This window comes from Capricornis sumatraensis, chromosome X (assembly GCF_032405125.1).
Source record: "Capricornis sumatraensis isolate serow.1 chromosome X, serow.2, whole genome shotgun sequence".
Taxonomy (NCBI): Eukaryota; Metazoa; Chordata; class Mammalia; order Artiodactyla; family Bovidae; genus Capricornis; species Capricornis sumatraensis.
The window spans coordinates 26,349,258-26,367,557 of record NC_091092.1 but is presented as its reverse complement, the minus strand read 5'-3'; the positions used below and the strand labels follow the sequence as shown (position 1 = coordinate 26,367,557).

Genomic DNA, 18,300 nt, shown 5'->3' with positions numbered 1-18,300 from the left:
CATCAGTTTTCACAAATGTAATCATCCTGCCCATAATGTCTGCATCTCACCTTTTTCTCTCAAGAATGAATCTTGGTTGGTTCGTATCAATACTTATACATTTTTTAGGTAGTTTACCTATATCCATTGTGAGGGTAGTACCATTTCATTAACAGTATGGACACAGATTGTTTCCAGGTTTTTGTTATATAAACCTTATAGCAATAAACATCCTAAACGTACATCTTTGTGTACATCTACAAGATAAAATCTTGAATGCAAAATTATTGGATCCAATAAAACATACATTTAGAATACTGGAAAATATTGCCCACTGTTCTTTAACCTGTTTGTGCCCTTAAGCAGATTTAGTTCTTTGGCAAGTGAAAGACTGTTTTAAATTTTAACTTCACACACTAAGAAAGAAGAAGGATTTTAAAAGTAGCAACTGCGTCTTTTCTCTGTTGCCTATGAAGAGTGACTGAAATATTGTGTTTACAAAGAGGGTCAGGAGTCCAGCTGCCTGATGGTGGTTTCTCATCAGTGCCTGTTGGCTAGGTTTTCAGAGGCAGCATAAAGTAGAAAACTGCATGTTTTTCTGCAAGCCTGGCTTTCTAATAACTTTCCATTTATACTATCAATAGTGTGGTAGCAAGCCTAAAACTTGCTGGCTACAAAAGAGAAATTTCTCTATGGTCTTAATTCAATAAAACAACACAGAAGACGGAAACTGATAAGCAGCAGAGTGGTTTTGCCAAATATTCATGAATTCTGGGCCTGTCAGTATACGTACTTTTAAACGTCCAAGGCATATGTTCAAGGTAAAATCATCTCCATAAGTTGTAGCTAAATTTATAAAGTGAAGAAATGATTTTCATGGTAGAAAATGAAGTGTCTTTACCATCGCCAAGGGCTTTTCACTCTGGCAATGCTGCGAGTGTTTTGCAGAGCACCATGTACATCACAGTCACTCCGTATGTATTTCTGGGGCCTGCAGATCTTGCACTGTATTAAAGGTCTTTCCTACCTTAAAAATCAGCTCTCATCCTGAACGTGCCCATGGTGACTAAGGACAATCAGTCATTCCCATTGTGCTCTTCCTCAATTCTGTCTATCTGGAACTATGTGTTTCTAAGAAACAGCCTCATTGCTGGAACCTTTCTCATCCTTGCCTTGGCAGGGTCCAGTGGGTATGATCATCTTTAGATCAAGGCATCTCTCCTAAACCTACATCACTGCCAATATAACTACTGAACTAAGGCTATCTTAAGAGTGAAAGGTGTGTCATAAGATGATTTTTCTTTTAAAAATCGCATTTATTTATTTTTATTTTTGGCTGCATTTGATCTTCTTTGCTGCACTGTGTGGGCTTTCTCTCGTTGTAGTGAGCTGGGAGTACTCTCTAGTTGTGGTGTCCAGGATCCAGAGCGCAGGCACAGTAGCTTGGCGCACAGGTTTAGGTTCCCCACAGATGTGGAATCCTCCTGGACCAGGGATCAAACCTGTGTCTCCGTCACTGGCAGGCAAACTCTTGCCCACTGGACCACCAGAGAAGTCCCACCTAAGATGATTTTAATCATAAAGTATGAAATTGACACTCATGCGGCACAACAACATTAACAATAATGGCTAACTTCTATTGAGCATGCTAGTTTCTGTTAGTATCAAATGCTTTCTTATATATCAGGAACTCTAATCAGTTTCCATACATTGAGTAATTTAATCCCTACAACTATCAAGGATGTATATTGTCACCCTGCTTATTTAACATATATGCAGAGTACACCATGCAAAATTTCAGACAGGATGAAGCACAAGCTGGATGAAGATTGCCAGGAGAAATATCAGTAACCTCAGATATGCAGAGGACACCACCCTTATGACAGACAGTGAAGAGGAACTAAAGAGCTCTTGATGAAATTGAAAGAGGAGAGTGATAAAGTTGGCTTAAAACCCAATATTCAAAAAATGAAGATCATGGCATCCTGTCCCACTACTTCATGGCAAATTGATGGGAAAACAATGGAAACAGTGACAGGCTTTAGTTTCTTGTGCTCCAAAATCACTGCAGATGGTGACTGCCGCCATGAAATTAAAAGATGCTTGCTCACTGGAAGAAAAGCTATGACCAACCTAGACAGCATATTAAAAAGCAGAGACATTACTTTGCTGACAAAGGTCCATCTAGTGAAAGCTACGGTTTATCCAGTAGTCATGTATGGATGTGAGAGTTGGACTATAAGGAAAGCTGATGCTTTTGAACTGTGGTGCTGGAGAAGACTCTTGAGAGTCCCTTGGACTGCAAGGAGATCCAACCAGTCCATACTAATGCAAATCAACCCTGAATATTCTTTGGAAGGACTGATGCTGAGGCTGAAACTCCAATACTTTGGCCACCTGATGCAAAGAACTGACTCATTGGCAAAGGCCCTGATGCTGGGAAAGATTGAAGGCAGGAGCAGAAGGGGATGACAAAAGATGAGATGGTTGGATGGCATCACTGACTCAATGAACATGATTTTGAGCAAGCTCCGGGAGTTGGTGAAGGACAGGGAAGCCTGGCATGGTGCAGTCCATGGGGTTGCAAAGAGTAGGACACGACTGAACTGAACTGAATTCATGCAACACTCTATGAGGAAGGCACTATTATTCAGTTCATTTTACTAATGAGAACAATGAGGCCCAGAGAGGTTAAGTATATTCCCCATGGTCACACAGCTAGTAAGTGGCAGAGAATGGAGATCTGAATCCTTCTCTCTGATTCCAAAGCCCCTGTCCTTTCTTTTAGGATCTGGAAAGACTCTATTTCCCCTTCTTCTCCTCCACCAGCTAAAAAAGGAAAAAGTCAGAAGCAATGTGCCACATCTGGAACTAATAAATAATGATTTCAAAATGCAGGGCATGTTACCTTGTCTGAATCCTGAATTATTTTGACATTCTCTGTACCAAATTTTTCACCATAAAGTTTAACAAGTCTCAGGGAAATCTCTGAGAGGCCGGTGAGATTTGGCTCTTTATAGATGTACTCCTTTCCATCCTCTTCTTCAAAAAAGACTATTATAAAGTTAAACATAGAATACTTTATAAGCATTATGAGCAAATGCAGCATGTAGAGAACATCTACTAAGTAATCTGAAATAATGTATTTGCTAAATTTTACATAATAGTTCTAGAAGCCACGTACATATATTGTACCTGAAATAAATGAGAACGTTCAAACTCACAGTCATATGAGCTTATCATTTGCCTGAAGGTTTTTACACTCAATTTTTCATCACTTGCCTACTTACCTGATTTTTATTTGAAAACTTTCAGTACTAGGTATTAAAGAAACATTTAAGAAGCCTGACTGAAAATGAAACTGAAGGAAATGTTCAAATCTTATATGCTATCCTCTGCCCTCGTGGACTAAATATGGAAACCAAAGTGAACATTACACTCAGAAAAGTGTCACACCTGCTGTTGGGACAGGTGCTTTACCCAGACAGAACCCTAGAACCAGTAACTGCTGCTATGGTAACCTAATAATTCAAGGTGAATGTTTAAAAAGGCAAGCAACTTTTGAACTAAAGTATACTTACTTGGCCATAAAAGGCAACTCTGAAGAAGGTGCCTAAAAGTCTTTTCTTTGTGTGCGTAACTTCCAAAATTTTTGTGTAAGCTCCATGAAGAGTTCTATAAACTTGAGTAAGTTTCCGAAAATATGAGAATTAACAAATTAGCTTTATCTTTTGGTTAGTTATGAAATGTCTACAATAAATGCATAAGGGGAAAAAAGCAACGCCATTTCCTTTTCAAAATGGTTTTGGTGGGGTCATTTGCAGTCCCTTCTCCCATGGTCACAGAAAAAATGCCTCAACAAGTTTAGGTGAGAGGGTAGAGCTTAAAATGGTCAAATAACACTATAATTCTAAATATCATGCTTCATGTCATTCATATCTCAATGGTAGTATATACATTAAAAGCACTGTGTTATTGACTACTTTTATCTTCATGTCTGAATTATTGTAGCTGAAAAAGAAGCAAAATGGTGTGCTTGAGCCCTAAAGTGGAAAGATGGGAATAAACGATCATGCAAACACTTTAGAAACGGAAAGTAAAATGCAGACACAAAAAAAACAGTAAAAGCCTGAGTGAGGAATGCTTTTATAACAAGTTCACGGACACTTCCAAAAAATATATTCTTCTACACACTCAGAAAAGGGAATGTACTATGTAAAAAACATTATCTAGAATGTGAAAAGACACCATACAGACCAGGAGAAAATGTTTGCAAATCACATATCTGATGTTTTCTTATCCAAAAAATATAAGGAACTCTCATAGTTCAACAACACAATGACAAACAACCCAATTTAAACGTGAGCAAAGATTGGGATGACCCAGAGAGATGATATGGGGTGGGTGGTGGGAGGGAGTTTCAGGGTTGGGAACACATGTACACCTGTGGTGGATTCATGTCTATGTATGGCAAAACCAATACAGTATTGAAGTGAAAAAATATATATATATAAAAAAAAAAGTGAGCAAAGGACCTGAATAGACATGTCTCCAGAGACTATATAAAAATGGCCAACAAAGACATGAAAAGCTGTTCAAAATCATTAATCATTAAGGAAATAGAAAGCAAAACCACAATGTTACACCATTTCACATTCACTAGGATGCCACATTCACTAGGTTCTAAAAAGAACCCCCAAACACAACTGCCAATCAGATCTGCTGGTAGGAAGATAAAAGGGACAACAATTAGGTGGTTTCTCAAAAGTTAATAGAATTACTCTGTGACTCAGCAATTCCCCTCTTAGGTATTTTTCCAAGATAAACAAAAACATGCCCACATAGAAACTTATAATAACTGTTTAGAACGCACTGTTTCTAACAGCCCAAATGCGGAAAAACCCAAACATACAAACAAATTTTGATGTAGCCATACCATGGAATATCATTCAGCCATGAAAAAGGAATCAAGTTCTGATATAGGTTACAACTTGAATGAACCTCGAAATATTATGCTAAGTAAAAGAAGCCAGACACAAAAGCTCACATCTTGCATTCATCTTTTTTATGACACGTCCAGAACAGGCAAATCCATAGACGGAAAGCGGATTAGTGGTCACCGGTGGGGTGAGGGAGGGGGTGAAGAGTGATTCCTGGAAGGAGATTGAGTTTTACATCGGATGATAAAAATGTTTTGAAACTAGAGACAGGTGGTTGGAGCATAATATTAAGACTGCACTAAATGCCACCGAACTGCAAACTAGAAAACGGTTCACTGTATGCTGGTGAATTTCATTTCAATGCTAAAAGGGGAGCCCAGAAGCAGATGTTCTTTCTTTCACATTCTTTCCATACTGTCTTCTGCAGTTGAAGTCAATTTGAGGGAAGCTTTCCTTCCTTAATGGCTGCTGTGGCTGAGACTCTTCAGCCCACCCTATAAGGAACACTGAAAAATTACTTCATCCCATGCAGGATGGTTCGGAATCTATTCAGACCCTTGCCTCTCTACAAGGAAATAGGAATAGCTCCCCAATAGAATCTATTGTTTCCTTTAATGTGTAGGGAATATATATTTTTCTTTTTCCCTATTAGTCAAGTGAGTAGCAAAATGTTCTCTGGGTTTCTAATAACTTGGTCTTCAACCTAAGAGTAAGAGAGTAGGTACTTTGGAACTTTTACAAAGGTTATTAGGAGGCAATGCTTTGACAGAAAGAGCAATGCCAATTCTTGTCTTGTCTCATAAGCTATTGTTTGTCATCAGCAGGACATAGATTTCATTACTTAACTCACTTTTTAATATAATCACTTGAAATCCACTATGACTTTTAAGGCATGTCCCCATATACAGCAAAAGCAGGGCAAAGAGTAGGAAGACCCAGAACCCAGGAAGAAAAAGTGAGTTTGATAAGAGCCAATGTGGAGAAGAGATTAGAACACTACACAGATAACATTAAATGTATTTTTTCACTCTTGGACCCTTAAACAATGAAAGACTACTTGCTACATATGTTTAAGGATAAATTGCTTTGCTTTTAAAAATGGCTAAGTCTTAAAGCACCCCTTTCCAGCATAGCAGGGGTAAAAAATTATGATACAGACTCAGATTTTTGAATATAAAAAGTCCTGTTGCGTGCTGGTGGTAACAGCTGTACTACTGTTCTTTAGTAATTCCCCTTGATCAAAGATTTATGTGGCAGACAAAACTGGAAAAGCTCCTCAGTTCATTTCAGTTCAGTTCAGTCGCTCAGTCATGTCCGACTCTTTGTGACCCCATGAATCGCAGCATGCCAGGCATCACTGTTCATCACCTCCTCCCGGAGTTCACTCAGACTCACATCCATCAAGTCCGTAATGCCATCCAGCCATCTCATCCTCGGTCGTCCCCTTCTCCTCCTGCCCCTAATCCCTCCCAGCATCAGAGTCCTTTCCAATGAGTCAACACTTCTCATGAGGTGGCCAAAGTACTGGAGTTTCAGCTTTAGCATCATTCCTTCCAAAGAAATCCCAGGGCTGATCTCCTTCAGAATGGACTGGTTGGATCTCCTTGCAGTCCAAGGGACTCTCAAGAGTCTTCTCCAACACCACAGTTCGAAAGCATCAATTCTTCAGCGCTCAGCCTTCTTCACAGTCCAACTCTCACATCCATACATGACCAGAGGAGAAACCATAGCCTTGACTAGATGGACCTTAGTTGGCAAAGTAATGTCTCTGCTTTTGAATATACTATCTAAGTTGGTCATAACTTTTCTTCCAAGGAGCAAGCGTCTTTTAATTTCATGGCTGCAGTCACCATCTGCAGTGATTTTGGAGCCCCAAAAAATAAAGTCAGACATGTTTCCACTGTTTCCCCATCTATTTCCCATGAAGTGATGGGACCGGATGCCACGATCTTTGTTTTCTGAATGTTGAGCTTTAAGTCAACTTTTCCGCTCTTCTCTTTCACTTTCATCAAGAGGCTTTTTAGCTCCTCTTCACTTTCTGCCATAAGGGTGGTGTCATCTGCATATCTGAGGTGATTGATATTTCTCCCGGCAATCTTGATTCCGGCTTGTGTTTCTTCCAGTCCAGCGTTTCTCATGATGTACTCTGCATGGAAGTTAAATCAGCAGAGTGACAATATACAGCCTTGACGTACTCCTTTTCCTATTTGGAACCAGTCTGTTGTTCCATGTCCAGTTCTAACTGTTGCTTCCTGACCTGCATACAAGTTGCTCAAGAGGCAGGTTAGGTGTTCTGGGATTCCCATCCCTCTCAGAATTTTCCACAGTTGATTGTGATCCACACAGTCAAAGGCTTTGGCATAGTCAATAAAGCAGAAATAGATGTTTTTCTGGAACTCTCTTGCTTTTTCCATGATCCAGCGGATGTTGGCAATTTGATCTCTGGTTCCTCTGCCTTTCCTAAAACCAGCTTGAACATCAGGGAGTTCGCGGTTCACGTATTGCTGAAGTCTGGCTTGGAGAATTTTGAGCATTACTTTACTAGCATGTGAGATGAGTGCAATTGTGCGGTAGTTTGAGCATTCTTTGGCATTGCCTTTCTTTGGGATTGGACTGAAAACTGACCTTTTCCAGTCCTGTGGCCACTGCTGAGTTTTCCAAATTTGCTGGCATATTGAGTGCAGCACTTTCACAGTATCATCTTTCAGGATGTGAAATAGCTCCACTGGAATTCCATCACCTCCACTAGCTTTGTTTGTAGTGATGCTTTCTAAGGCCCACTTGACTTCACATTCCAAGATGTCTGGCTCTAGATGAGTGATCACATCATTATGATTATCTGGGTCGTGAAGATCTTTTTTGTACAATTCTTCCATGTATTCTTGCCAGCTCTTCTAATACCTTCTGCTTTTGTTAGGTCCATACCATTTCTGTCCTTTATCGAGCCCATCTTTGCATGAAATAAAAGGGTAATTCCTAGTAACTTATTATCTCCGCTACTGTCATCTGCTAGCAACTTTAGTCTCACCATTAAATTGGAAAGCATAGAATTACACCTATATCTCTTCCCAGACATCATGGAAATCCAGTAGCTTTTTGCTTTTAGTGAGGACAACATGGATTATTCTCTGCCATGAGTGGAGAAGGGGAGATTGCTAGTAAAAATGCTGTAGGAACAACTGGCATAATGTTAATTCTAATACATATTTTAAACATTGCATCCTTAATTTCATTTGGAAAATTTAAATGAATATAAGGAAGGACTTTAATTTTAGTGCATTTCAGTGTTTTTTAAAGATAGCAACTTAAGACCAAAATAAAATATATAGGTAAATGATGCAAACATATCAGTTACTTACCTCAAACTCTCGACGATTCTCATAAATTGGAATGATCAACTTGGAAATTTCAGAAATTACTTCGTAATGCTCTGCTTTCCATAAGCCATCCACACAATGTTGCAGCAACTCCAGCAAAACTTCCTGCATTGAGAAAAATATGTAATGAGGAATTAGAGATACTTTTAGAGCTCTGGGCAAATGTAATTTGAACTATTTCAAAGGAATAAAAAACAGAATGTACTACATTTAAGGAAATGTACAGAAGGAGTATTGTTCTGTGACCATATTTTCTAAAAGACATACTCAAAGTATTTGGTATTGAAACCACATTCTTGAAAGTATGAAATGAATATTGACAATAGTAAACTACTATTTCCTTGGTTTTGCATATAATCAAGATGTTAATCATAGTTACACATGGTAACATGTTGAGAAGTATTTTCCAAACTGAAGATATTAAATGTCTAACAGGGTAAATTTCACTCAGCATATAAATGTCCATGATTTTTGCTTCCTACTAAAATTACGTTTACACACAGTTAATAGAGTCTTAAGGGAATTTCACAGTTTTCAAGCTGCTGCATCAGTGTTCATTAAATGATGTGATTTTGGTCAACAATGCTTCCTTCCTAACTGTTGGTTCTAAAACTAGTGAGAATGATAATATAATACCTCAAGAGAGAGATCTCTTTGCCATAATAACAGCTTCTATAAAACAACCATCATCTCATGTTCCCAACAATGAAAGGGTGATGCCAATTACTCATACTATTCATAAGTCTGAACAGTTTGTTTCTATCTTAAAGAGATGAATTTCAGACCTATAGAAGTGACTGCTACAATGGCTCTTAAAGTATGTCCTGTAGTCAATTCTGAATTCATCTTTTTTCTAAACTAGCTCTTTCCCTTGCACTTCCTACCTAGCCAGGGGTCATATCCTATAGACTCTGAACTAGAAAACTACAAGCACTTCTGACTTTACTCTTGGTTATAGGTTGAACTGTGTCCCTCACAAAGATACGCTGAAGCCCTAACTTTCACTGCCTCCAAATGTAACCTTATTTGGAAACAGGGTCACTGGTGATAATGATGAGTGAAGTTGATGTCATACTGGAGTGACTTACTTGCAGCAGTGATTTACTGGGTGAGCCTTACTCCAAAAGGACAGAGACAAACAGGGAGAGCACCATGTGACTACAGAGGCAGTGACTGGAGTAATGTCGCTACGAGCCAAGGAAATCCAAGACCAACAGCTACCATCAGAGCTAGGAGGAGGCAAGGAAGGCTGCTACCCAGAGTCTCCGAGGGAACAGGGCCCTGCTGACACCTGGATTTCCAACCTCTGGACTCTAGAACTGTGAGACAATAAAGTTCTATTATTTTAAATCACCCAGTTTGTGTACATTGTTATGGCAACTCTAGGAAACTAATACACTCTCAGTCTTGACTCATCCTCTAATCAGTTCATCGTCAAGTTCTGCCACTTTCACTTCCTAAATATTTCTCAAATAAGACCCTTCCTTTCCATTTCTACACTCATTGCTAAGGTTCAAGATGTCATTATTGTTTTCTAACAGATCCTCCTGCCTCCAGCCTTGGCACTTTCAAATCTATCCTCTACACATCTGTCATAGGGTTTTGATTAAAATCCAAACCAGACTACATCCCTCTTCCCTTGTAATCTCACGGCTCCCCATCATTTGCAGAACTAAGGACAAATTCCTTCATTTGACACATAAGGTTTGCAGTGATCTGGCTGAAAGTTTATGAAATCATCACTCCTCAAGCTAGCCTTGTACTTTAAGTCCAGCAGTGATGAACTACTATTAGTTTCTCGGAAGCACCATGGTGTTGTCTTAACTTTGTGCCTTTGTCCATTCTGTACCCTCGTGTCCTTTAATCCCTTTCACTTAGTTAACCCTGTAAGAAAAGTTAGATTTCACCTCTTCCAGGATCCTTCTCTTGATTAACACAGAGTAGCGACACAAGAGGCCTATTTTTCTTACTATGATACTACGTTGGGTGGATATTTATCACTATACTTGCCCGTTATATACGTATCTGACTTTACAAGTAGGCTGTGACTCTTTAAGTGTAGGGACAACATATTTATTATATTGTATTTTTCAGTCACTAGCAGGGTGGTAGTAAATAGATGTTCATTAAATGTTGCTACTTGAATAATCTATATATTAACATTTAATAGTTAAATTTTCTATCAATAGTAGAAAGGAGGAACTCTGGGGAAATAAAAAAAAGAATCTATTAAAAACTAGTAATGTTTGTCCCAGGAATGTAAAGTTGGTTTACAATAAGGAAAAAATCCATTGTAAATAGAAAGAGCCACGTAAACAGACTAAAAGAGAAAACACGTGATGTCTACCAATAGTTGCAGAAAAAGAATTTGCAAAAATTCAATATCCGTTTGCAATATTAAAAAAGAATCCACCCAGAACAGGGAATTGAAGAGATTGTTCTCAATCTGATAGAGAACATTTATTAAAAACCTGCAGGCTGAACACTCTTTTCCTCAATTTGGGAACAAGACAAACTTTCTGCTCTTATCATTTTTATTCATTATTGTGCTGAAGGTGCTAGCCAGTGTAAGAAGGCAAGAGAGAAAGAAAGAGAGAAGGGAAAGAGATCAGGAAATATGAAACTATCTTTCTGTGCAGATGACATGATGGTGTATGTAGAAAATCCTAAGGAATATACAAACTACTAAAACAAGTAAGAGGATTTAGCAAGGTTGCAGATCATAAGATCAACATATAGAATCACTGTATTTATGTACGCTCCTGCTGCTGCTGCTGCTGCTGCTAACTCGCGTCAGTCGTGTCTGACTCTGTGTGACCCCATAGACGGCAGCCCAACAGATTCCTCTGTCCCTGGGATTCTCCAGGCAAGAATACTGGAGTGGGTTGCCATTTCCTTCTCCAACGCATGAAAGTGAAAAGTTAAAGTGAAGTCGCTCAGTCGTGTCCTCACTCTCAGCGACCCCATGGACCACAGCCTACCGGGGTCCTCCGTCCATGGGATTCTCCAGGCAAGAGTACTGGAGTGGGTTGCCATTGCCTTCTCCATTTTATGGATACTAGCAACAACAAATTGAAAAATAAGATTAAAAACCCAAACAATACTATTTCCAGTAGCATCAGAACATCCACTATCTAACAAAATATCCAGAAAAGGACTTCTACTCTGAAAAAGCACAAAATATTGCTGGGTGGAATTAAAAACCTAAACAAGACTTGATTGAAAGACTCAGTATTGTTCAAGCTGTCCATTCTCCACGTAGTGATATATAAATGTAACAAAAGCTCGACAAAGCTTCCAGCAGGCTATTTTGAGGAAAGAGAAAAGATAATCTGAAATTCTATATGGAAATCAAAGGATGCAGAATAGCCAAAGTGACTTTGAAAAAGAACACAGTTGAAGGACTAACACTATATTATTCCATAACTGACAAACTTGCAGCAATCAAGACAGTGTGATATTGCTATCAACATGGTCAAATAGATCAGTGGCACGAAACAGAGTCTAGAAATAGATCACAAACATATAAAGAACTGAAATTTAACTAAGGTGCCAAAGCAATTCACCAGGGGTGAAAGAAGATTTATTTCTCCCCAAATGGTGTGGCCTATGTAAAATACCTGTCTATGAAAAATGAATCTTGACTTCTATCTCATTATACGCTCAAAAATGAATTCTAAAGAGACTATAGACCGAAACATAAAACTCAGCAGGAAAGTTCATAGCAGAACATATCAGGCAATATCTTCACAGTCTCGAGGTAAGGAAGGATTTCTCAGACCAAATATACACCCCCACCCCAGCCCACCCCCACACAGAAATAAACCATTTAAAAAAAGTAAATTGGACTCTATCAAAACCAAAACTTTCCGCTCAATAAAAGACTTAGTGAAGAAAATACATAAACGAATCCAACACTGGTAAATAATCTGCAGCACATATATCTGACGATGGACTTATATCCAGAATATAGAAATAACCCCCATAAATCAACAACAACAACAAGAATAATGTAATTTCTAAAATGGGCAAAAGAACTGAACAAACATTCCACAAAAGATAAATGAAAGACCAAGACCGTGTGAAAAATGCTCAACACCATTAGGCATTAGAGAAATAGAAATGAAAACACAGTGAGATACCACTTCCTGTCTACTAGGATGGCAAAAATACGAAAAGATTCGCAACAGCTAATGGTGGTGAGGAAGTGAAGCAGCTGGAACTCTCATCCATTGTTGGGATATAAAATGGCCCAACCTCTTTTAAAAACTGACAGTTTCATATAAAGTTACATATGAAACTTCCCGAGGAACCAGCAGGGTATTTACTCAAGAAAAAGTAAAGCATATGCCCATAAAAGGTCACAGATAAGAATGTTTAAAGCAGCCTTATTCATAACAGTCCCAAACTGGAAGCAATCCAAAATCCTTCCACTGGAGAATGGGTTTTAAAATGTTATATCGAGAGAATAGAATATTTAGCCATGAAGAACTTATGATTTACTCCACAACATGGATGTATCTCAAAAAATTTCTGCCAACCAAAAGAGGCAGATACAAAAGGTAGACACTGAATGATTTCATTTTTATGACACCAAATACTGTTAAAAGTAATCTACATCAGATATTGGGGCCAGGCAGACTGACGGGAAATGGGGGCAATGGAACTTTCTGGGCTAATGCACATGTTCTACGTTTTGGTTTCTCGTGACAATGTGTTACCACGGTGTTATATGGCTGTAGACAACTGTCAAAATCCATCAAGTTGTCCACCTAATATGTGTGCCTTTTACTGTATACTAATTTATCTTTAAAACTATTTCAACTCAAAAGTCAGAAATGCAGTCTTAAAAACAAACTAAATTACTAATGGCTTAATTCACCTACTTAAAGAATCCACTAAATGAACAATAGTTTGTATCTTTCACTTCAATAAAACTTGTAAATCAGTGGCAGTTATTTTCCAATGGCTAGGGCACGAGGAAAAAGCCCTATTATATAAACTGAAACATAAAATGGCACTATGGAGAATATGATTCTATCATATTTCACATATTTATATGTGAAAAGCACATATAAATTATTACTGTAGAACACAAAAGAGTTCCAACAAATGTGTTTACATAGGAAACTGATTATAGTTCTTGACTAATGAGACATATTACTACTTTCCCTTGGAGTACAAAAAAAGGGTCAGGCTTAAGGCCACTTCGATGACGAAGCTGAAGCTGCTGTTTGGAAAAAAGGACATAACTGCAGTTGTGCTAATCCATTTATCTCCCGTGAACGCCCTGGAGTCTTCCTGCTCTGAGCCCACACAAACTGGAGATCTTACACGAAAATCATCTAAGTCTAACTAAAACCCCCAAAATGAATTAATTTACCCCAGGCTTCACAGTCAAGCAATGAACTGGGATTAAAATTCAAGGATCTGATTCTCGGTTATGATTAATTGATCCAGCAAACACGTTTTAAACATCAAGTCTTTTAAGTTCTGGGAGTAAAAGCCAACTTTACTATCCAGTTGGTCAGTCATAAAGCCTGACATTTACGTACCACCTAATCACTTATAAAGAACCTTCATGTTTATTGTGAAGTGACCAGGATAGTATTATTATCTTTATTTTATTATTTTTCACTAAAGAAATATTTACTGATTTCATACTATGTGCTAATCATTTGGGGCTTCCCTGGTGGTGCAGACGCTAAAGAATCTGCCTACAATGCAGGAGACCCAGTTTTGATCCCTGGGTCGGGAAGAGGCCCTGGAGAAGGAAATGGCAACCCACTCCAGCATTTTTGAGGCTAGACGGGCTCCTACTCTTATGAATCTTTTTTCTGTTTAATTGGAGGATAATTGCTTTACAATGTTGTGTTCATTTCTGTCACACAACAAGAGTCAGTCATTAAGTGTGTGTGTGTGTGTGTGTGTGTGTGTGTGTGTACCTTCTCTCTTGAGCCTCCCTCCCACCCCCAGCTCCTAGCCCTCTAGGTCATCACGGAGCACAGGGTTGACCTCCCCGTGTATACAGCAACTTCCCGCTAGCTGTCTATTTTACATATGGTCAGGTATACGTTTTAATACTACTCTCTCAATTCATCCCATCCTCTCTTTCCCTCGACTGTGTCCACAAGTCCGCTCTCTACATCTGTGCCTCTAGTTATACTGCTGAGGAGAGAGTCATAGAGAAGTAGTAGGCAGAAAAAAAAGGGGTAGGAGGTAAAGCTTCTAGGCATAGATCATTTTAGCGAAATGAACCAGAGCTAGCTTGAAATTGCTTATATTTAAAAAATACACTTCATAGAGTACAAAGTGTGTGTCTATCACTTTAAACTGCTGCTTTTTATGTTTCTTAATACTACCTTAAAAAAATTCATTTCTGTGGGCCTGCAAGCACTTCAGTCTCCCTCCTTTTGTTGTTTCTCTGTTTGGTCTTCACATTCCTTAAATGTGAACGTCACTGTGATTCAGTTCTTGGTTCTCTGGTCTTCACTTGCTATATTATCTCCCATTATCAGTATGCTTTGCTTCTCACACAGCTATGACTTCCAGATGTAGCTCCACAACCCTGATCTCTCTCTTTAGATTCAATTCTTAATGTCTAATGACCTGATGTTGTTTCCATTTCAATAACCTTCTACTGATACTTCAAATTCAACACTCATCAAAACATGAACTTCATCACCTTCCCTGTAAAATCATCCATCCATCATTTCTCTATAAATATCCAAACCTGAAATCTCAGTGTTACATTTGACTCTTCTACACAGCCGGCAAGTCTTCCTCTTTTCCTCAGTGGTCCCTGAACCTGTCACAAGCTGGGTTTAGGCCTGGCTGCTTCACAACTGGACACTTAGGGCAGCCCACATTCCAGCTTCTGCCCCCAGCTGCCGTCCATCGACCTCCAATACATTTCCCACATTACCACCAATTTAACCTTTCCTCCTGCTTCATTTCATCTTATTATTATTCTGCTCAAAAACCTTTGACAGCAATTCAACATTCTAATCAATAAAGTCCAGACATTCAAAGTTTCTCCAATTCAGACCTCCTCTACTGCTCTTTCCTATGAGAACCCAATGGCTTAGCCAAAATGATCCATTTACTCTGCCCCCTAAAACTCGCCTTACCCTTTCCCACCTCTTCCCTTTTATCCCAGCTATTCTCCGCTGCTGCTGAAACGACTTCAGGATATCCTCGTTCTTTAAACCTCTCTCTAGTCCTAACTCTCCTCAGCCCAAAGCTACCTCTCACCTTTGACTCTGCATGTTGTCTGTATTATTCAAATGGCACTGTCTTGCTTTTCTCCATTTTGTGTAGGTGGGTTGTCTCTTTAGGTAGACTCTGGAGGTCAGAGATCAGCCATATCTAATTATTCTATACCTCTTCGATCACCAAGTCCAAAGCCTTACTGAGCGAGTGACAACTTCAGGTGTTTACTATCCATATGAAGCTCAGAGCAGAAATTTTCCATCTTTAAAACACCTGGAAGCCTCCTCTCTTCAGCTGTTACATTGTGAACTCCATTTTTTATGGAGATGTCTTCAAAGTACGTACCTGTGATCTGGTTACTGGGAAGGTGATTGGATGATGATACATGGTACATTTCTAAAACCAGACAGAAAGAACCGTTGCAGAGATAGGGCTCCACATTTCAAAAACGGACATCTGATCCCTGGGTAGTTTTAATCCTTATAGTTCGTCAACCCTTGGCAAAGTTTGGCAAAGTCGCTCAGTCGTGTCCGATGGTTTGCGACCCCATGGACTGTAGCCCTCCAGGCTCCTCTGTCCATGGGATTTTCCAGGCAATAGTACTGGAGTGAATTGCCATTTCCTTCTCCAGGGGATCTTCCCAACTCAGGGATCGAACCCTGGTCTCCTGCGTTGTAGACAGACATTTTATCGTGTGAGCCACCAAGGAGGTCCCATCAACCCTTAGTTACCTTTCAAATTAAGTGAGCTGTAATAATTTCTTAATGTAAATATTTTAAAGAAGTTACATTTATCTAACTGACAATGCAGGCCCTGGAGTCTTACTTCACTATAATGGACATCCATCATTCCAGCATCCTCCTTCATTGCTCCTTCTTCATCTATGTTGGGAGTAATTTTCTTGAAGGCTGAACATCCATTAGGGAATAATTCTGTGTAAATAAAAAGCAGTGAAGCAAATTTACTTTTTAAAAGTGTTTTGTAAATGAAAGACAGACTTACATGGATTACCTATCCTTAGAAAATAAACACATACTTTTGGGAAGGAACAAAGTCATAAGTGCAATTTTCTGTTATTAAAAAAAATTTTTTTTAAACCAATTATATCTATCTACTAATATCCTACCAATCTTTTCCCCAAATGATGAGCTCAAGGTACTTACAAATAAGTTTCATTCTCTGACTATCCCTCATCTGCAATGCTTGGTATAGTACAAGTTTCCTGACATGATCTATTTATTGAGTATGCCAAAGCCTTTGACTGTGTGGATCACAATAAACTGTGGAAAATTCTTCAAGAGATGGGAATACCAGACCACCTGACCTGCCTCTCGAGAAACCTGTATGCAAGTCAGGAAGCAACAGTTAGAACTGGACATGGAACAACAGACTAGTTCCAAATAAGAAAAGGAGTACGTCAAGACTGTATATTGTCACCCGGCTGACATCATGAGAAACTCTGGACTGGAGGAAGCACAGGCTGGAAGCAAGATTGCTGGGATGGCACCTGGTCCCATCACCTCGTGGCAAATAGATGGGAAACAGTGGCTGACTTTATTTTGGGGGACTCCAAAATCACTGCAGATGGTGATTGCAGCCATGAAATTAAAAGATGCTTACTCCTTGGAAGGAGAGTTATGACCAACCTAGACACCATATTAAAAAGCAGAGACATTACTTTGTCAACAAAGGTCCATCTCATCAATGCTATGGTTTGTCCAGTAGTCATGTATGGATGTGAGAGTTGGACTATAAAGAAAGCTGAGTGCAGAGAATTGATGCTTTTCAACTGGGTGTTAGAGAAGACTCTTGAGAGTCCCCTGGACTGCAAGGAGATCCAACCAGTCCATCCTAGAGGAGATCAGTCCTGGGTGTTCATTGGAAGGACTGATGTTGAACCTGGAAACTCCAATACTCTGGCCACCTGATGCGAAGAGCTGACTCATTTGAAAAGAACCTGATGTTGCAAAAGACTGAAGGCAGAAGAAGGGGACAACAGAGGATGAGATGGTTAGATGGCATCACCGACTCAATGGACATGAGTTTGGGTAACTCCAGGAGTTGGTGATGGACAGGGAGGCCTGGTGGGTTGCGGTTCATGGGGTCGCAAAGAGTCGGATACGACTGAGCGACTGAACTGAACTGAATATAGTCTAAAAATTATTAACACTTTGATCCTGTGTATGTTTATCTTCTGTCACCTAAACAAAGAGGGCGTGTACTTTTCAGGTAAACATTGAATGAGCTTTTGTAATCATCTCTAGTTCCTAGTTTTACTGGAGAATTGGAAAAGTGCCCTAGGGCTTGTAAAGAGAGACAGGAAATAAAATAGATGCCAGGGATAAGGGATCCTCAGAGAACAGGATGGGGCACTGGAACAACCAGAGCTTTTGAACTTAGACAGACCCAATTTTATCATTAACTGTGTGATTTTAGACATGTTTCTCTCTCTAGGACTGTATCTGGAAAACAGATGACTTATAAGAACTACTTATAAGAACTCAATGAAATGTAAAGTGTTTGGAGCGGTACCTAACATACAACAAGTGTTTAATAAATTTGTTTTACCAAAGCTACCAATAAGTAAACTAGGTTTCTGAAGATAAAATTAAATAATTGCTAGCAGTTGGTATAGTGACTGCAGTTGGACGACTGGGAGGTTAAGTAGTGAGCCCCAGCTGAAAACTATTGCTGTAGGATTGTGGACCAAACTGTTACCATCAAACAAGAGTCTGGGGATAGAAGGCCACATGGTTGCCCTACAGATTTTGCACTTAGGAACATGTCCAAAC

General features: G+C 39.2%; 1 protein-coding gene across 1 annotated transcript in view; it reads right to left on the bottom strand.

Moving 5' to 3' along the window:
* LOC138071585 (dedicator of cytokinesis protein 11-like) overlaps positions 1-18,300 on the bottom strand; it is a 153,320-nt gene that overhangs the window by 9,766 nt on the left and 125,254 nt on the right. The window contains exons 11-15 of the mRNA XM_068963100.1: positions 16,334-16,440; positions 8,279-8,401; positions 5,389-5,401; positions 3,557-3,661; positions 2,888-3,033 (exon numbers count right to left, since the gene is read on the bottom strand). Coding sequence (XP_068819201.1) covers positions 2,888-3,033; positions 3,557-3,661; positions 5,389-5,401; positions 8,279-8,401; positions 16,334-16,440 — 494 coding nt within the window. The remainder of the gene's footprint in view (positions 1-2,887; positions 3,034-3,556; positions 3,662-5,388; positions 5,402-8,278; positions 8,402-16,333; positions 16,441-18,300) is intronic.